The 20,824-nt window shown below is 42.3% G+C and overlaps 2 protein-coding genes across 2 annotated transcripts in view; one reads left to right on the top strand and one right to left on the bottom strand.

The window, feature by feature from the left end:
* The first annotated feature begins 4,991 nt into the window (after nt 1-4,991).
* Nucleotides 4,992-6,050, top strand: LOC104527911 (probable G-protein coupled receptor 148). The gene has a single exon (XM_010171751.1). It carries the CDS (start codon nt 4,992-4,994, stop codon nt 6,048-6,050), a length of 1,059 nt encoding a protein of 352 aa, XP_010170053.1.
* Nucleotides 6,051-11,992: 5,942 nt separating this feature from the next.
* The window catches only part of KLHL6 (kelch like family member 6), a 21,599-nt gene continuing 12,767 nt past the window's right edge, over nt 11,993-20,824 (bottom strand). Inside the window, exons 4-7 of the mRNA XM_010171748.1 lie at nt 19,397-19,634; nt 15,838-16,040; nt 14,691-14,904; nt 11,993-13,016 (exon numbers count right to left, since the gene is read on the bottom strand). Of these exons, the coding sequence (XP_010170050.1) occupies nt 12,715-13,016; nt 14,691-14,904; nt 15,838-16,040; nt 19,397-19,634 (957 nt within the window). The 3' untranslated portion in view covers nt 11,993-12,714. The remainder of the gene's footprint in view (nt 13,017-14,690; nt 14,905-15,837; nt 16,041-19,396; nt 19,635-20,824) is intronic.

The following is a 20,824-nucleotide window of genomic DNA, read 5'->3' as shown; positions in this document are numbered from 1 at the left end:
GACCTTTAAATCATTGTAATCTGAGCTTAGTTTTCACAGCCATTTCTTTACTTCCTTAACTTTTGTAATTGCTATGCCTGATCTGTAAACTTTGTACAGTTACACAGCAACACGTATGTCTTATCTATAGCAAATAACAAGCAAAGCACTGAACAATAGTTCTGGAGCCAAGTGGAGACAGATAGCTGAGGCATGGAGACAAGGACAATAAGACTAGGACAGTCAAGCTGTACCTCTCCCCCGCAGGTCCTGACCCTGAAGAGGCTTGCAGAAAAATTTCGAGGGAATTTTAAAGGTTTGAAGAAAGTTGTCTTCTAAATGACTTTCTATTTAAAGGAGAAGAAAAAGGGAAAGCTTAACCTGAAAAACAGTACAGTTAAACTGTTCTGATTACTTATTTTTTCACTGACAGCAGCTCATTTCCCCAGAATGAGAATACAGATACAGGCAGGAAATAATAACAGCTGGTTCTCTGCCCTGCTGAGAGGAGCTGGCCTGTTCACAGGCACTTGGCTATTCACGCTGAGAGAGCTTCACCAGCAAGTGAGATTCCTTCTGGACCTAGATAAGCCCAAAAATGGGCCATTCTTGGAAGGAAGGTAAAGAAACTGGTAAAGTCCCTGAGCTCAAGGCTCTGTTACTAAACATGGCTGGAAATATCCCCATGAAACATTCCAGTGAAAATGTTGATTTGTCGGACCCACCTGTCTCATCCAGAACACTCCTGTCCAAGGAGCTGTGGTGGACTCTGAGACAGCCTTTCTACACTGCTCTCCCTGGGCTCCTGGCCAGGCAGATCAGTCTCCAGGGCAGACCCAAAGCACAGAATCATTTTCGAGGCTAAGACCTGGTGAGTGATGCTGGAACAGGCAGCCTCATCAAAGACTCCATGCTCACACTGAGACAGCAACATGATGGCACACAGGGAACCTCAGAGGTGAATGTGAGCATGCAATTTAATCACACACATCCTCTGGGTATCCCCTCCTAACACAGTCTCTTGGGATGAAGGGCTGGGGCAATCTTGGTGTTATTCTGATTGGCTTCCCTTTCTTGTATGGTGCTTCCCTGTCATGGCAGCAGTGTGCTTGTTGACTTGTTAAATTGCTTTGACCAAACTCTTTGTGAAATAGGAAGCTTCCCTATGTGTGTACACAGTTAAGTCTGTATCAGCTACTTTAAGATGCTAACATTTGTGACCTTTTCTGTTCGATTTGACAATACTTGTTTATAGCCAGCAACAGAATATAGGAATAGAAGGTAGTACAGTCTTTGCTGGATTTACAGGTGTTCAGTATGGCTGAATACATGCCTTCTTAGATCTCCCAAACTCAGCAGATAAGATTACCAGGCTTTCAGTGCTCTGTTGATTGAAGCGGAAATGAGTAAAGTAATTAACAGTGTGTGATTCAGTTTGAAAATCAATACAGGCTGTATTGAGCCAAAATAAGAGCCAGAAGAGGGGCTGCTAATACTGCAGGTCTGAATCAGCAAGATATGTAAAAAGTGCATCCACCTAACATAAATTTACCAGAGAGCATTTTAAAAAATCGATAACTAGAGCATTAAGGCCAGGTTTACAGGAAATTGCAGGAGTACTATTCAGGTTGGCACCACAAAATATCGAACACTGAGATGCAATGGCAAGAGGCTAAGTTCAGTATCCTCAGGAGTGGTCTTCAGAGCTGCCAGCCCCTTGCAAATGGTCCAGATGTGGAAATGCCTCCTAAGCTCAAGAAAATGAAAGCAGATAACAACCAGATATTCTCTGGAGCCACCTATTCTGGGTGTATATCAGTGTGCCAAGACACCAACCTTTTAATTTTTTCAATCTAGCAGAATTATACTAAATAGTTATAAGCCCTTGTGGAAACCTGAGAGAAGTGGCTTTGGCTGGGCTTGCCCCGGTCTGATGGGGTTGAATCTCTCTTCCAGTTATTTGCTGTTCTCCATTTTTGTAAAACTAAAGCCTGCCTGTGTTCCTAAAACTTTTACAGTAACACAGCTAAAGCTGAACAAGCTCATGTAATAGGGCTTACTCTGCCATCCATAGGCTGTAGCAGGTGAATAGTTGAGCACAGAATAAGCAAGGCTGTGAACTTGTGATGTTTCATGGACTCTGTGGTACTCTCTGCATGTGGGCTAAATGAGAGAGGTGTGAGCTACTTTGCATTTGTCATGAGGATCTTGGCTGAGAGTGAACCTGCAGTCAGCTACTGTGGAATAATTAGCACGTTCATACCTTTGCTTACCTTTCCTTTTTTATTTACCTTACATTATTCACATTTATGCTTTCATGGCTGTACAAGTGGATTTTTGCTAGAGTTGCCACTTTTGCTTTGTACTTGTCAGTAGCAACGATGTCGGTGTTTGATACCCTCTCAGGTGTAGCTGGGACTCCCAGCTCACGGTAACTAGCTCTTTTATCCAAGAGGAAGGAATAGCTCTGCTATAAGAATGTTGTTTTCAGGCATCAGGAGAAAAAAGCATTAGACTGAAAAAATAAGAACTATATGTTAATTGAACAACTATATATAAACAAAAAGCCCTTGAGATTCATATTTGCAGAACTACAGTGCTGTATAACATCACTTTGTGAAATACTTGGCTGCATTAGACGCTCCTGTAAATGCCAACAGATCATTGTATATTGTGTCTGCATTTATTTTTCTATTAGTCAAAAGTGTGCAGCTGAGATGACAATGAACTCTTTTGTTTGGTCATAGTTCTAACCAGCTGGTGGAATATAGAGTTGTGATTTTATATGGAAATTAGAGAATCTGCTTCTTAATAGGACATCTTTGGAACGCCATGAGCTGGGAGGCAGCAAACACTTCCACTGTTAACAGAGGTCTGAAATTATAGTTGGAGGTGATCTGGGTGCTACTGTATACTTAAGGTATTAGCTGTGTTGTGACATTGATAGATGCAGGGCATGATCCTGAAGCCAAATGTGTAATTGCATCAATATTGTTCACACACTTTTCAGTGGATGCAGGATTGAGTGAGCAACCTTCTGTTTTGTCAAGCCAGGCACCATAGCAACTGAAATGCTGTGCTTAAAATTATCATTGATTTTTGCTCCTATCCCTTTCTTCCATATGGCACAGCCTGTCAGACTGTCCTGACATATACAGCTCCATGGATGCCAACTATCAGTGTGTAAGGAAATGAAATGTGCACAAGATTTGATGACTGATGCTGAGTTTCATGAGCTGTCTGCTTTGTTACTTGGCATGCCCTGAGACAGCATGTCCATGGCACAGCACGACTTTCTGCAAGGTGAGACTATGCACTGTCTCCCACAGTTGGAAGCACACTGCTATATGCCAGTAGTGCTGGGGAAATCGTTAATACAATAATGCCATGTTAAGTAAGGAACCGTGTTCCCTCTGCTCTTGTAGTGTCAGTAGCATCTGTATTACTTGAGAGGAGAGGGAAGATCATACTTCAAACAGTAGCTAAAGATTTGACTGTGCTAGTGAACATGGGAGGTGCTGGTAGGCTTCTCAGGACTGCCAAAAAGGTTGTCTGAACTTAGACATTTTTATTGGTAGGCACCTAAATAAATAATATAACTTCAAAACAGCTGAGCAGCCAGTGGTTTTCAATGACTACTTATTTTGACTATTTTATTAGACCTTTGGCTTGTGCACACACTATTTTTCAAATACTGGGAGTAATCCTTTGACGTTTACCATTACTGAAAAGGTTCCAGGATACCCCTGCACCACCGGTGAGAAAAGCAGCTAGAGCTGGGAGTTGAAAAAGCTTCTTATTCTGCAGATCTCTTGTCTTTGCTACTTATGCCCTGTGTAGATGGCAAAGTAATGTGATGTCATAGCAGCGATGCACTGCTTTGTGTGGTGTACACAGGAGTAAGCAACTGCAGGAGGTGTAGACCATGAAATAAAATAGTGCTGCTATACCCACTTTGCATCATACAAGATTATGAACTGCATCAATACAGTCTTTTTGATTAAAACCAGAGGATTTTTAGCCAGTGTTCAGCCTATTAAAAAAATTAGCTTTTCTTCTGATCAGACCACACCTGGAAGAACTTAGAGTTCCTTCTCTGCAGTCCAGATCCTTCACAGTTCTTCCCTGCACCCCCAGCTCTGATGCCGAGATCCGACAGTAAAAGCATTGCAGTGCAGCGGCAGTGTGCTGGCCAGCAAGCCAAGAATTGTTCTCCAAATGGACATGGGAAATGCCAAGTCTGCTGTAGTGTATGGTGGTACATTATAGTCTATGTCACTCATCCCAGACAATTCACAGATTGACTCTGTCTGCAATAGATGAGAATTCAGTATTTGTATATCATGCATTAAAAAGGCAGGGGAAGGGTTATCATCAATAAATAACATGATTGGAATCACTGAAGCAAAAATGTTTGTCATCTAAATAAGATAATTTCATTCACTACAGCCATGGGGATGCAATTTTACAACAGGATTGAGGGCCATTTTTATTGATCACTTCAAATCAATTGTGCTGTTGCATACAAATTAAAACAAAACATCACCCAATCACATTTATGACTCTCCTACATCAGTACACCTGGAGTGTTGCTCTGTATCATTGCGTATTTGTTTAATCAAGCTAATATTTCATCTGCCTCGTTGGAGTGATAATGTGATGAGAACAAACTCAAATTATGGAAAATGATCAACCCATTCACTTCTGATCAAAGAGCTAGCTGAGGGATTTAGACTTTTTTTAAAGCACACAAAGATTCTTTCTATTTTCTAAACATTAGATTTTGCAGAAAGAAAAGAAAATCTCCACTTTAGGCAAAAACATCTTTTGGCACCACGGAATTCACTTACAAGTTTCAACCTTCCATCTTTGAGAAGAGCTGGTAGAACTGGCTAAGGAAATCACTTTGTTTCCACGGGCTTTTTGCATCCTCTGCTTCATTTGCCTTTCTAAGGACTCAGTGTAGATCTTGCTTTCTCCAGGTCAGACAATCACCCCTAAACCCTAAGGAAATGGACTTCTCTGGCTGCGCTTTAGTAAAGAGAGCAAATACAACTGCATACCGCCACAGGGAGATGGAGTTCAACAGTTCCTCAAATTTGGATGATGCTTCTTTGTACTCCTTGCTGAAGGAATGGGTTCTCAACCCATCAGGCATAAACATGAAGATGTTTTTAATCCCTCCAGTTGTCTGCCTTGTGGCAGGTGTCCTCATCATTCCTACCATCTTGTTTGTGATCTTCTCTAGGTTTAGCATCCGTCAGGAAACAAGGTACATGCTGCTGGGAAATGCTCTGCTTTCTGATCTGATATACCTTTTGTTCTACACCCTGTCAGCTGCTCTCAATGCAGCACATGTACATCTCCCAAAGGAAGCTTGTGTCCTCCTGTTGTTTTTGCTGGCAGTGGCTTATTGTGGAGGATTGTTCACAGCTGCTGCAATAGTCTTGGACACATACATAGCTATTTTATTTCCTTTGCGCTACATTGCCATTTTGCCTCCTTCAAGAACTAAAAAAAATATTATATTACTATGGATATGTTCTGGGGCTTTCCCTGGGATTTTCTTCTTGGTGCTATCGAGCACTCACAGCTTCGTGCCCTGTGTCATGGAAATGTGCTCAGTTCCAGTGATACTAATGTTAACTCTGAATGGGACTGATGCTGTGAAACTCTGTTTCTGGCTTTCTACCACGGTTATCTTTCTCTGCCTGTCTCTAATATTTTGTTGCTATGCTATTCTGTATTTTAAAACGAAACAGTCAGGTATATGGGAGAGCATCTGCTCCAGAGCCAGTGTAACATTCTTAATGCACAACACTGTGTTATTTTTTTACTTCTTCCCACTCTTGGCCCTTTTTATAGAATCATTCTTGTGCATTAACATTGTCATCAGACTGCAAACAGGAATCTGGATCTCCCTGACAGTCTTCAATGTCCTGATGATTCTGCCTAAAGTTTTGTTCCCTTTTCTGTATGGGCTTCGATACAGAGAGATCTCAGCATCTCTCAAATCCATTGTCAGAAGGAAGCATCTTCACCTGGTGTCACCTGCTCAATCACCATCCTGAGCCAATGCAGATCACAGCCACAGCAGAGGAGTTATCCTTACCTTGTTAGCATGCAAGTCTGATGGAAATCACTCGGTTTCTGAAGAATTGAACCAAAGAAGTAGTGATCAACCCATGTCAGAGAAGATGTGGGTTGATCACTCTGCCTCCTTGGTGCCAGAAGGCCACAAATCTTTCACCACATCACAGCTAGGAATACAGCGAATGCTACCCTGGACACAGTTCTAAGATTTGTTCTGATGTGGGAGGGCCGTGTCTTTTGGAGGAGATACTGAATCAAGATAATTCACCCAAATGTGGCAGATGCCTTTCTGGAAAACAGAATATGAAAAACAGATGGTGCAAAGCAAAGGGGGTAACCACGGGTCTCTTGACAGCATCACCTACAGCAGAGAGGATCCTTAACCAAACATGCTGTGAACACAAGAGTTATTTCTTTCCCTCACAGTGTATTCTTGCAAGGTTGGTAGCTAATGTCCTATTGTTTAAAACATACACTGGAAGATGCCTCTGGAAACTGCTGTACTCAGTGAAATGCTGTGCTTCATTTTGTGCCGTGTGCTAGCGTATTAGCTGCCTTATGGATTCTGGCTGACAATCTGCAACACGCCCAATTTTTATAAAATCTCAGTCTGTGGGAAAGTCAGCTTTGATCGATGTCTGTTGGGCAGCCAGGCACATGACACTGTCAGGGAGTAACAGAGATGGTTGGGCTGCTCAGTGAGGGAAACGAGGCAGGGGCAGCGGGTGGCAGTGCCTCCCTGCAGGGTGCCGTCCTGCTGTGCCCATGCTGGGTGAGCTGAGTGGGTGGCCGCAGGGAGCCTGGGTCAGCCCAGAGCCCTCATTCCCTGCTGGGTCTGTGCTGATGAAGCCAGGCCAAGGCTGAGCCCAGCAGCTGGGGCAGCAGGGCAGGAGCAGCCAGGTGTGAGGCCGGGCTCAGGTACACTCACAGCGTGTCTCAGACATGACCCAGGGAGAGGGACCAAGTGCAAACACTGCTTCTGAGTCCCTGTCAAGGCATCATGCAGTTCTGTCTCACACAAATCATCTCAGCAGCCTGATCCCAGATTACAGCTGCACCGTATCAGAGCTGGTGTTGGGTACCTGCCACCAAACGCCTAGGAAGGTCAGGAGGAGAGGCTGCAGAGCCTGATATACTCAGGGGCAAGAAAGATGGTATCTTCTAACATCTTTTTAGGTTTTTCAGATCAGCCACCTACCTACAGAAGATGAGTGAAACATATTTCTGCTCTTTAAAGAAACCAAAATGTCTTTAGGCATAAACATCAGTGTGGGAAATTTAAATTGCAGTGCCATTCCTTGGACTTGAGAAAAGAGCTTTTGTGTTTCTAAAGATAATGTTTTTAGGATTTGTTACTCTTTTTACAAAAATATATTGGACTTAAAAAAAGAGACATTAGAAAATGGCCCTTGATTTCACTCTGCACGTTATTTCCTTTGTATGCAGACTCTCTCCACCTTCTGTTTGCTTAAAGCAAAACACAGAAAGTGCTGAATGTGGCTTTTGGGTATTTCACACTCATCTGAAGAATTCCACTAAGTGTGAGCCAGGAGGAGATCGGTGTCTGTTTGCATGACATGGTTTTGGCAATGAAGCCTGTTTGAGAAGTTCTTGCTTATCTCTTTCTCTCCTCATTCCCCAACTGCTTGCTACTCTCCTCACGCTGCAGTGTCTGCTCTCTCCAGTTTGCTGATACAACTGCTTCTGGGTTGCAGGTTAAAAATACCCCTCCAGAGAGAAGTGGTGTGGTTTTCATTTTAACCAAGATTATCACAGAGATCTGTTTTATAGCATGTTCTGCAAACAGCTGGGTCAGCACGATTGAGAGGGGGAACAAATTCCAATTCAGAGGTGGGAATGAGCAGGGACATATTAGAGGCTTTGCTTCTAAGGGACAGTTCTTGTGTAAAAGCATCTTTAATGTAAAGTTGTTGCAGGTGAATAAAATGTATTATTCTGTATTTGCTTTAACCATGGTTCTGTGCTTCCCCTATTTTGACCCAAAGGAACATTAAATTCCTGGGTAATGTCTTTTTTATCTAGAAAAAAACCCCCACATTTCTTCTCAATCCTCTTCAATAAAAACATTAGGATGTAAAAGTTGTTATTTACTGGCTGTTTTTATTTTTCTCCAAGATGAATATGCTGTAGACACTCAGCACACAAGCTATGTTTGTATAAAGACTTTCTTTTCAGCCTATAACAGGGCTGTCCCGTAACACTAGGAAGGATGGGAAAAATGTCTGTATATTAGATCAGGTGCTTTCTGCTAAATCTCTTTAGTATGATCAAGAATGGAAGAAGTACTGATAACTCCCCAGGCCACTCGTATCCTGGACCAAATCTTTATTCCAATGCCCGTTGACAAAAATGCTGATAATTTACATATTGTTTTGTTCATGCAAAATTCTTTCAAGCTTTATTAAACCTGAAGTTTACCTATATTGTAAATTTTCATGCTAAGTAGTAAAGGTAACTGTGTAAATAGTATAAAGTAAGGTAGTTCTATATACAGCATAGATGACTTTGAATAGCTTCAGATTAATAGTATTTGATCTTCCCACTAACTGTTGTCAATTAGGACATAAAGAAGGACACTGGAAGAAGGAGAAAGTGAACTGGTGATCATTGCAAGTTTATATGTGTATGAAATCTGTCTACAGTGGTATTGTTGTAAGGACCAAGCAAAAAAACCCCACTGCTTTGTGGAAGTGACCTTCTAAGAAAGGTGAATAAAATAATCTTACTCATGTCCTTGCAATTGTTCCCTAAAATGGATGTTTGCCTAAGAAAGATTTTAGTTGAACTGAAATTAGTTAAGTTGAACAGCGTTCTGAAAAGGTTATTTGTTTATGAGTTAATGGTATTCTATTAATCCACTTTAAGGTGGTTTAACATTAGACAGGTAAGTTTTTCTTAAGTGGCTGCTTGTAGACAGCTTCTTAGCATGAGATATTACTGTGCTGTTTGGTACAAAAGCAGTATGTTACAGCATGTGTAGAAGAAACACACCCGTACACCCAAATCATTTGCCTTTGGGGATTTCCCCAGTCTATCTGAATAGAACCAAAGGAGTCACCAGGGCAATGTCACAAGCACTAGGTTCCTATAACTCTTTTCATAAATGTCTTGAGTTTCATCTTAAAGACTGTTAGGCTTCTTTATTTGTCAGAACCTCATGGCTGTAGTGATTAGCAACCTTGTAAGGTTGTCTCCAGATCAACTCTGGAAATTCAAACTGAGACTATTTACCAGAGCCCAGCTATCGACCTCTCCGAGGTCACATAAGTGAACTTCTTGGATGTCACTGTGCCTACCCAGCATTTTAATTTAAAGTGTAATGGAGAGTAGTTGACTTCAACATGTGATTTGGCAGCTGGGGTCAGTAATCCTTTCATAAATTGCAATAGCATGAATCACTAAAGGTATATAGCCTAAACATATTCCTGGTTAGTTTTTCCCTTCTTTTCTTATGCCAACATTGTCACTTTGTTTACCACTGCTCTCGTCCCTCTCTCAGTTGGATTTACAGTGCAGGCAACTGCAGACTGAAGGGAGTCAGACCTCATTCCAGGGGCTGGGTCTGTGCCATACAACACTGGAGAAATAATTAAATCTGCAGTTAAATCTGTGCCTCAAATGAGATCAGTTTCAGTGTCACAAGATACGGAGAATCTCCAGGCAAGTATACAAGCACACAGCTTTGGATTTTGGGGTTTAGTTTATTTGCAGTAGTTTGAGTAATTATTCAGTAAAACTAATTAACCTCCTGCAGTTTTAGTAATTCATATTAGAATGTCTAGTCCTGCTCCATCAGTTGGCTGTATCATTTTCTAAGGGAAGTTTAATATAGTAATAGTTCAGAAGGGAACTGGTATTTGCCTGCTTGCACTCAAGGCAGCCCTGAGAACCCCAGGGCTGTGTCCCCATGCTGGGTAACAGCACCAGCTGCCCCTGAGACAGGTCACACAGCTTCCGCAGGGAATTGGCTCTTTGCTTCGCATGTCGCTGTTCGTGTACACTGAGATACTCTATGTCCTTAGGGCAGGAATTGTGATCGTGGCCATTCCCTGTGGGAGCTGGGTATGTATGACAGATGAGAGAAAACCCACGATAGGAAAAGGAAATTACAATTTTCCTGAAACTTGATTTCTGTTGTCTCCTGACTTCACCCCCAGCTTGCTGCTGGTAACTGAGGGCACAGCACTGCTAATTCTTGCCGTTTTTTCACAATCCCTGTGATTTTTGGAGTCTTCATAAAACTGCTGATCCTGAATGTTTTTGTTTTTCAATATGCCTCTAGTCCTTCAGATTGCAACATTAATCTGAAAGGTACAAGGAGAAGGGAAGCAAATAAAAGCAACTCTTCATGAACTCCTGTTAAAAAGTCAGAATTTTTGTGAGACTCTCCTGAGTTAGGAGAGGAAAAGGAGCTGAGCTGTGATTCTATCTTCTATTTGTCAGTGAGGGATCGTCTGGCTTGTGCTTGCCCAAGGTCTGCAGGTGTGGCTGGGGAACCACCACAGGAGAGACAAGAAGCTCTCCTCTGTCTCTGGAACATGCAGTTAGGAATTTGTGTTTAGAAGTTTATTTGGACAACATTTTTCCAACTCCATGGGTTATTTTTTCTCAAGCAAAAAAATGTAAGTTTTGCTGCTGACAACACAGGGAGAAAATCAGCAAGCAGCTCCTGAGGACTACTGGTTTTTAGGATGATTCCCTGTAGGAAGAACTGATCAGCTTCAGCAGCTGCAATCACTAGTTTTGGCAACAGGTAAATGTACAGAAGTGCAGCTCCTCAAGGGGAAAGGGAAACCACTCCCATTCATCCACCTTCTCTGTCCCTGTAGACCAGCCAGTACAACTAGACAAGTCAAAGCTGGTCACTGTTCTTCGCAAAAAGTTTTTGAAATGAAATACTCATTTTGGAGGGCATTTCTTCATGAGTAGAGCAGGACAGGACAATCTGGGCCAGTGTGCAAGCATGAGAAGTGCTGCACCCTGGAGAACAACAGGAGCATTAAGAAGGAAGAGGACCAATTAAGAAAATAGTTGAAAATGGAAGGACTGTGGGAAGATTAAGAAAATGTGAGGCTTGGCTGGAATGACAGAAGTGAGTTTCAAGACATGGAGGAACTGCAGAAGAGACAGGATTTCTGGCAGTCTCCCTGAGGGAAGGACGTGGTTGAGGGGTGTGCACCTACCCCAGACACGGTCAGCCCTGCTCAGCCTGCACGGTTGTGGCAGACTCACCAGTACGGTCTGGGGCCCTGCAGTACTGCTGAGCACTCTGGCATTAGTGTGCTGAAATTCAGGAACTCATGTTGTTTTCTCAGCCCAACATGAAAGAAATATTATTTTTAATACTGTATAAGGCAAAAGGAGACATTACAGACAGGGAGAGGGGCTGGGAGGAGTCACTGCTCTCTGCTGGAACAGATTTGTTTTGCACAGTGTTTTCTGTCTTGATTTAATAGCTCTTTCCAGCAACTAGGCAGGGGAGGAGGGACGGAGGTATGTTCCCAGCCTTTGGCCAACAGTGTCCCAGAGCCTCCCAGGCGTGACCTCTTCAATGTTTATTTTTCTTTCTCTACAACTGACCCAGATGCGGGGACTTGAGACTCGGGCCCTCCTGGCCTGTTGAACATTTGCCCCTTCTAGTACAGCACGTGATGGTCCCAGGAATCAGGCTGGGAACAGTACCTGGAACTGTTTTTCTCTCCAGCAGACTGTTCTGTCCGTTTGCATTCCAGGAAATCAAAACCCGTGAGAAAAATCCTGGGAGTGCACTGCCATCCAGTGGGGATGGAGGCAGGGATGCGAGCAGTCGGGGACAGCGGTACTCTGCCTGTGTGCAGCCACAGTGAGAGGAAAAAGCCTCTCAGGCAGAACAGGAAACCATCCCAGAATAGAACAAAAGGGAAACTAGGTTTTGGCCTGCTTTATTAGAAAACAGCTACAATGGTGTTCAGTGGAACCAGATTACCATTCACTTATGTTTGTAGCCTGTGCAGTCTCTTTCTTGAGAATGGAAACAAGGTTTGCAAACTGAGATAGATTTTTTTGGTCACACAGAACTCAAAAACTAACAAAGTGTCTTCAAGCAAACAAACAAACAAAAAACCAAACCACTTTTAACTTAATCTAATGTGCCAACTGCTGGAAAAAAAAGCACAGCTTTGGAGGAAACAACATTATGTTTCACCAAAGTTACAAATATTTCATTCCAAAAAGCATCTTCTCATTTTCACTAGTAGGTGCTGCAAATCCAACTTAACACAATAAATAGTTGAACAAACTTCAGGACCAGGCTGAGCCAGTTCAAGCATGTTTCAGGGCAGATAGAGCTGGGAAGTAAATTTCCCATCTACACATCACATTTCTTTGCCTGATTGGAGGTATTGTGTTGGCAGGAGTAAACTACAGCTGGTCCCTTTGTTCTTCTGTGGAGGGAAGGAATTAAGATAATTTAAGGATATACTGTACAGAGGAAATGCAAGGACGGAGCATATATACAGATACTCCCCAGAGGACCCCAGACAGATATTTCCGTCCATTGCCAGCTACAGCTAAAAACCATCATCATTGCAGTGTGTGCCACGGGGGCACGGAGGTATTGGGTTTCTTTGCAGTTCTCCTAGGTCAGACAGAAACTGCCCCAGGCACAATCCTACGGATGTGTGTGTAAGACTTCCTGAGGGTAACACTCCCGTGATGAGACACTCCTCGAGGCAGGACACACTCTTCTGTCAGCTTCTGAGTTTCAGGGTCCCAGCACAGCACTGTCGCAATGACTTCGTTCTTTTCATCTCTGCCCCCGGTGATAAACAGCTTGTTGTTGCAAGGAGAAATCCCACAACTGGCTCTCTCATGGGTGAACTGAGTCACCAGGCACCATGTATCTTCCTGGGGGCTGTAGGAGTAGAGGGCTTTCATTGCCCCACCTGGAGAGGAAATGGATATCAGTTTGCGCTGCCCATTCCTGTAAGAGATTTTAATTAAACCACCCACTTTAACATGGCTCCCTTCCTGACATTTGTAAGAATGAGATGCGCCCCAAAGCTAAAAAAAACCCACCAAGGTCACAGGATACTTTATTGTTTTTAAAGCCAGATCTGCAGAAGGCCATTTATTGTTCATAAAGCTGTGGAATTTAAGGCCAGAACAAACTGCTGTGGTCATGCATTGTGACCACAGTGAACCCAGCAACAGACCTTTCTTATACCTGCTGCTTCAGCTAAGGACACAACTTTAGAAAAATACAGTCTTGTTTAGCAGAGCTTAGACCATGAGGGACTAGGCGTGGTAAACTCTCAGTATTAGAAATGGGTACATGATTTCTTCACTGACTCCTCTGACTTCAGTGTCCATCTTCCTAGAGCTGGCTATTTTCAAAAGCCTGTTCCTCATTTAGGGGTTTGTCAGCCTGAACTCATAATCTTCTTATGGGTAAGCTAAACTGAGTGACTTTCAACTTCTCCATGCTTCGCAAATCTGCAGTCATTCTTGAAACTTTCTGTACACCTTTTCCAATTTTGCAAGGTCCTTTTCTTTTGGAAAAATGGTCAATACCTCAGTACCCAAGAAACACTACGGAAAATATATTCCCTCCTGAGAGCACTTTTGGTGCTGAATGGTTCTTATTCTGAAATTTTCAGGGACTAGGTCTACCTTCAACTGTATAGAATAGGTCTGGGGAAACCTTAAAGCCATGGTCTTATTGATGAGTTGCAACAATGCCTGGGATCCTACCTGTTGGCAAAGTGAGCATTTGTCTATTGTAGCTATAATAAATATTGGTTTTGGCAATACTAATCCAGTACATCAGGGATGATCAAGTCACTGTGAGGTGACTTAAGTTTGATTTCTCAGTTGGAGCAGACTGAAAACATACACGCTGTTAGTTACAGTGATTCATCTGGCAGTTGGTAGTTCATCAGTCTGGATAATTTGATTGCTTTAGATGCAGTAACCAAATGCTCTTTTATCTTTCAAACCTCAGATTTGTTTCTCAGACAGGGAAACAATAGGTTTACTAGTGAAAGATGCTGAATGAATGTAACTGGAATATCATGTCAAATTTTATCAGGAGTTGTATCAGCCAGCCTGTAAGTCATGCCTTCTCTTACTGTCTCTCATCTTGTATGAAAAGGGTGATGTCAAGCCCTGTGGTGAGGATGTAAGCACGATCCCCAGGCATGATCTAGTGAAGAGGTCTGGATCTTTGTGTATCAGTGGCTCTGCTCCCATGACCTGCTCCTAGTACTCATATCCCCACAAAAATCCGGTGTGCAGTGGGCTGTGTAATGCCCCTGGAGAGGAGAGGGGACAGGATGTAGCCATGAGGTCATGGCCTTGCCACTCTGAACCCACTTCTGGATGGCTTTAAGTCATCTCTGGGCTAACTCCAGCTTTCCAAGATGCCTACCACACTAGCAGGGAGTTTGACTTGGTGACTTCACTACTGTTTGTGAATGTGCTGGATTCCCATCCCTCACTAAACTCAATGGGAAGAGCCATCTGATCATTTGATTATCCTCCCTAGAGTTTGTAGGTAAAACTAGCAGAAACAAGCCCTGCTGTGTCTAGACAAGAAGGAACATTAACGCTTCACTTACCCACAACGTAAATGTGATCACGGAAACTTGCAGCATTGATGCATTTGGCTTCCACTGGCATGGCAGCTTTCAGGCTCCACGTGTTGGTCGCAGGGTCATAGCACTGAGTTTTGTCCGTTGCCAGCTTCCCGTTGGGTCCTCCCCCAATCACATAGAGTTTCTTCTTGTAGCTCGCTGCTGCAAAGGAGCTTACATTGACCATGAGGGGAGCAGCCTGTGTGACCGTAAAAACTCATTAGTAACCATTTTGATTTCAAGTACTTGGACTGATGCCTATGGGGTGGTAGCCTGCTGAATTTTAAGTCAGATGTCCCTTTTAAGATGATCAGTAGAGTTCAGAAGATTACGTTTCTAGGGATAAGTGAGAAGTATGTTTCAGTTTTTTCTTAGGACTGTAAACCCCTTAATAAAAATATGCTCTGTTCAAATGCTGTTATTAAAATTACACTGTCAACAATTCAAAAGCTAGGAAATGTCAGAAATGCCCCAAATCTCCTTTATGTACACATGTACATTGAAAAAACACAAGAAACTTGTTTGTACTGATCTTTCTACTTGCAGCTGTGATTGTTAGATTCGTCCGGATGGCTTCATATCATCTAAAAATTAGGATTTGTATCTGCTATTATAACACCCAATCTCATTATTTTCATGGATTAATTGGCTGCCTAATACTCTCCTCTCATTGCTCGAAGTACAGTTAGAACCTATTTTTTCTTCCATCCTGTTATCTTGAAACCTCTACTTTCAACTTAAATGTATAACCCATACCATATATAATACACAGGTTGATATACACATATATATATTATGTATCAGAGCAGTAGTTTTCAGCCTGTGCTCTGGTTCATGTATACTCTGTTCTTACTCACTGAGTTATGGACTACTAGCTTTAAAAGCCAACCAAAAAAAAGGAAAATTAGGTATTAGATGTCCCACAGGCAATGACTGGCAGGCAATCCTGCGATTTTTACTTTCTGAAGGATATGTATTTCTGTAGAAAAAATATTTTGGGTTTTTACAGACCAGAAATACTTGAAAGAATTGTACTAGATACTGTATTGTTCATTTTTATCATCCAAGGCCCTAACATTTTCTGATTAAAATGTTCCAAATGAGTAAAATGCTACGTGATGCAGTATCTTACCTCTGACCAGCAGTTATGAAAGGGATCATATGCTTCCATGCTGCTGATTCTCTGCATGCCATCAAACCCACCAATGACATATACTTTGCCACCCAACACAGCCATTTTATGCCTCCATCGCCCAACGTTTAGATACTCAATCTGTATCCATTTGTTGATGGAGGCGTTGTATTTCCAGACATCGTGCTTTGTTTCTTTGCCACCTGCAGTGTACATGACACATGTAAATATGATAGTGTAGCTTGTAATTACTCCAAATCTCCAATATATTTAAATTTTAAAATATTCTCTCACAATAGAAAATAAATCATTGCTACTTATTCTTAGCTTCTTAATTACCTACACCAATGGCCTGGTTGTGTTATACAAGAAAAAAAAATCTGCATTCAGTTTATTTAATAGTGAAGAAACTCTGAACAATTTTTACTGTTAGATATTCAGTAAAGATAAATCACTGTTTCTCACTTTACCAGACCACAACCATTTTAATACTGAACGAATGACCAACAACACACAGCATGGTGATATGCAGGAGATTTTTGTGCACCACCAGGGCTTTGCAGGATGCTGGGAAATTATAAATAAACAAATATGATTTAAATAAGACAGTGGAGGTTGCTGCAACTGGTAGTGCCAAATCCCTTGAAGACAGACCTGCACTGGGGTACTGCTGGTTTGCACAGGGTAGATCCAGTCAGCTGGCCTGGTGGTTCGCGTTGTAAAACAAAAGACCCGACTCTGAACTCCTATCAATAGTAGTTCTGCATGACACCTTAGAAGTTTTACTGTTCAACCTTGGGATCATATGGCTGGGATCTCATTTTTATACCTTTCCTTCTGGTCTCTTTCTCTACTGACTTAGATTTGCTTCACATTTATAGATTGAATATCAGAACTGGACCCTGCAAACTCATTCTAGAGCTGACCTGCAAGTAAATCTTTACTCATGTTGAAGCAGAGAGCAGTGTTTTAAACAAGCACTTTTGTTTGCATATAATTTTTGGTGTAACTGTAATACAATTGGATCTAGTTAAGCCTGAAACCACATTTACAGACTGAGTAGCTTATTCCATCATCTGCAACCTGATTAAACATTTGCTTCACTGGTGAATATACTGAAAAGGGAATTCATATTCCATTGAGAAAGTGTCTGCCTTCATTGGTATTCTGTACTGCAGCCAGATCACTGCAAACTGATGGAGCTCATCTCTGGGCCAAATAGCAGATTGAATAGGAGATAATTAGCATGCGAGAAAGAGTCGTTTGTAATGCTTTTGTCTCAGTATTTTTCACATGTATGTGTTGAATTTTATTTGCACTCAAATAGCTGAAGTGGCTGAAGAGCCTGAATGCAGCATTCATGGTTACAAAGGGGTTGAGAGTCTGCAGGTGTTCCCCTTACCCTCCCTTGAAATTTCCCTTTTACATGAGCTTGTTCTTTCCTGCACAGGCTGAAACTCTGGTAGGAGCCTGAGCTGGACCAGGTGGGTGAATTTGCTACACATAGGCTGGGAAAGATTTTTGAGAGAACTGGAGGTGTACTCTGTTTCTGTTCTTTCTCTGGACCACAGTTCTTTCTAATTTGAGGAAAAAATGTAACCAAATTAGTAAAAGTAACAGAATGGTGAGTGATAACCTATGTCATTTTCAGTTACACTACACCTGTAGTGTTTCATTCCATCTAGTCAAAGCATTTAAACTGGGGAAATGATGGTCTAAAAGTAGTCATAATCTTTTGCAAAGGACTTTCCTGTTGTCCAGATGCTAAAAGAGCAAGGAGGACTCCAACCTGTACTAAGATATGGAGGGAAATGAGCATGTGGAAGGGGAGATAAGGTTAGGAAAGATGCAAGTCAAGTTAGAAAAGATCCAAGTCACAGGAGCAAAAAGAAAGAAAACAAGAGTAGAAGGACATGCAGGAGGAAGCAGATGTTTAATTGGGATTGAGACACTAATAATTTGGTTTATCTGGAAAGAAACTACTAATGACTTTGGTCCACTCAACTTTTTATCTGGTGGTGAAAAGGAGATAGGAGAAAGGCTAAGGAGGAATGGAGAGAAGGAGTTAAGCAGAGAAGGAAGAAAGACGACCTGTGAGAATAGCAGCAAGAGGAAAGCCAGCTTAGACTCACCATAGCACAGGAGGTGTTAGCCTGTCCTGGAGGTAGCCTGAATAGAGCATAAAAGACAAGTGGGCAAGAGACACTGAGACACTGGAAAAGATGTCAGGAATAAGAGGAAGCAAAAAGCCTATGACCTTGAAAAAGAGAAAAGAGTAAGTGACTAAAGGCAAATGGAAAAGAGACCTCTCAACTCAAGGGCGTGAAGGTGTGAGGTATATGCCCTAGTTGGGATGTTTGAGTTAGGTTCCCCTCTACAGCTAAACTTTAGGAGAAAGGATCTGCTGTCAGAGTAAAAAGAAACTCATTATGGTAGGCTGAAAGGAAAGACCTCCTTTATTTGTAACTAGGGAAGGGAAAATATAATTCTTACCCCAGGATAAAGATTTAATAAACTTTAAATTGGAATGAGTTAATAAAAATCAGTGGATTCCCAAAAGAGAGAATGCAATGGAAGATATTTTAATAAATGCAATGGACCACTATTCATACTTCAGCAAAGCATTCACACTTTAGCCCTCCCTCCTCCTTTCTTCTCTCCTGTCTTAAGTGAGCATAGAATGTGGTGGATGATTTTGCTGGAAAAATTGTCCTACCCATGGAGGCACTGCTCTGCATCGTGGTCTGTAAAGTGACAGTGATTACAAGCTTGCTATCACTTTTCCTTTGGAAAATAGAACAAGATCATCAAACTTCTTTTGACAAGCCATCAAAAACAGCTGTCAAACTGACTAGTAAGCCTGAGTTTAGCTTTTTTCTTTGTCAAAATAAAAACTCTGTAGCGCCAGGATCAAACCCCTACATGGAGCTCAGCTGTATTTATGTGGGAAGTTAAATATGCCTCCTGCAGCTCTCAGGATAAGGGCCTGCAAATGATATGTTCAGACCCATGCATGTGTCTGGACCATTGGGTTTCCTCTGGCTTTGACAGTTAACATTGCCATTAGCAAGTGGGCACTTCTAGAGTCCTGTCTGATGCACGGTTGAAGTGCTCCTGAAAGTGCCGTTTTCAGGCAGCAGATGAACAGTGGTGACAGTTCCGTGCAGGTTCTTGACTGATCCTTGTAGAATGAGTCAGATTCTGGAAGATTTTTGCTTACACAGTAACGGACTTACTACAAGAAGATGCTGGAGCAATCATTCTTCATTTGATGTTTTGTAAACTGTCCTCAGATGTCCTTCCATGATCACAGTCGCTAAGTGTGCATGCAAAAGTTGCCATTCCTATTGTTTGAAAAGAAATCCTGTGTCTTGTCAGGACCAGGCAATGCCCTCACACATCCAGCACTTCTCTGCAGCCTGTTCAGAGCCAAAGCGTTAGGAATACCTGTAGTGCTTAATTCTACTAAAGCTGCCTCAAGCATGCTCATGATAAAAGCTGGAAATACTTGTGAGAACCCTCTGCTCCCCTCTTCCGCTCCCAGTTCCTTGTTCCTTACCTGATATGTAGACTTCATTTTTTAGTGTAATGCATGCAAACTCCACCCATTTTTTATTTTCATTCTCTGTCTCCTGCTCTGTGACTGGTAATTTTGCTACTTCCAGGCGGCTTCGCCTCAAAGGGTCCAGGCAAGTCACTTCTGCTACAAACTTCTCATCTTTTGTACAGCCCCCTATGATCATAAAAACCTCAGACTGGAACTCGTGCATCCTGGGCTTGGTTCTTTCTGTGATAATCTAAATGCAAGCAAGAACAGAGTGAGTACACAGGGCACTTACACCTACAGTTACAGAAAGGTCTGGTGACCTTTTTTCTGATTACCTGTTTTATAAATCACAACTGGCTTACATCAGCTGAACCAATTATCAAAGGCTTTCTAAGTGGAAAGTTTGGAAAGCATCCTAAAAGCATTCAGTAGAGGTTGCTGTATCCTTCTTTCAGCAGGATTTCTCCAACATTAGACTTAGTTGCTTTTGCCTACCCACTAGGATCCTTCCAGATCCTCCTGGGAATTCCAGGATGGCACCAAGAGCTATGAAGGTGAGCTCTAGTGACAGGGCTGGGTGCATGTGAGACAGCTGAAGATGATGGGTTTTGTTTGGGCTGGCAGAGTGAGGGCAAGGTAGGAGGACCCTAAGGCTTGTGTATGCCCTGAGGAGCTTGGAGAGAGCAAGACTGCAGTTAGCACTAGCAGAAAATACGTGCTCTTATTATTTGTCCTGAAGAGACATGTTAACGTGTCAAAGCAACAGCAATTCTCTACTGTGGGTTTTTTTGGATTTTTTAAATTGGTTTCTTTGTTTATAAGCCTTAATTTTAAGCCAAAACCAGAAGATTTATTTAAAGCCAGCACCAAGCTCTGAAACCTGGTTAGCTCTAATTTACTGCCTGTTGGCTCAGTTTATTCACCAGGTCTTTGTCTCAGGGACATTGGGAAAAGTCACTTCCTGGGTAGATGTTCACCAGGAGCAAAGAATGCAGGGGGTCCTTGGAAACTTCTGTTCTGCCTGGAGGAAATACTTAGAAGCAAGTGGGAACAGTGCATTCGTGTCCCAAGGTACACTGGCACAATGCTGAAGGAATAACCTCCCTTATGCCCCCCAGTTTTTCACACTGGAAGAAATGCTGTGTAAAAGGTATGGGGAACGCATAAAGTTGTTCCTCTGCTTCTGCTGTATCACTGGGCATGTGCCAATTTGCAGATCCTCAAAGTCTGCTGGGAGAGGTCTGCACTCCGCTGCAAGCAATCTCACATCTGGCAAGGACTGGATTGCAGTTGTTACCTTCTGCTTGCCCCAGAGTAGCAGCCCGTGGACCACAGGTTAAATTCTGTGGCAGTAGGCAGCTTGCTTGCAGTTTTACTTCTCTTTCTAAACTATTTTTAATATGTTTTTATAAATTGGTACAATTTATCTACATTTTTAAA

This window comes from Antrostomus carolinensis, unplaced genomic scaffold (assembly GCF_000700745.2).
Source record: "Antrostomus carolinensis isolate BGI_N321 unplaced genomic scaffold, ASM70074v2 scaffold20747, whole genome shotgun sequence".
Lineage (NCBI taxonomy): Eukaryota > Metazoa > Chordata > Aves > Caprimulgiformes > Caprimulgidae > Antrostomus > Antrostomus carolinensis.
The sequence above is the reverse complement of the archived record's forward strand: the minus strand, read 5'-3'. Positions and strand labels throughout refer to the sequence as shown.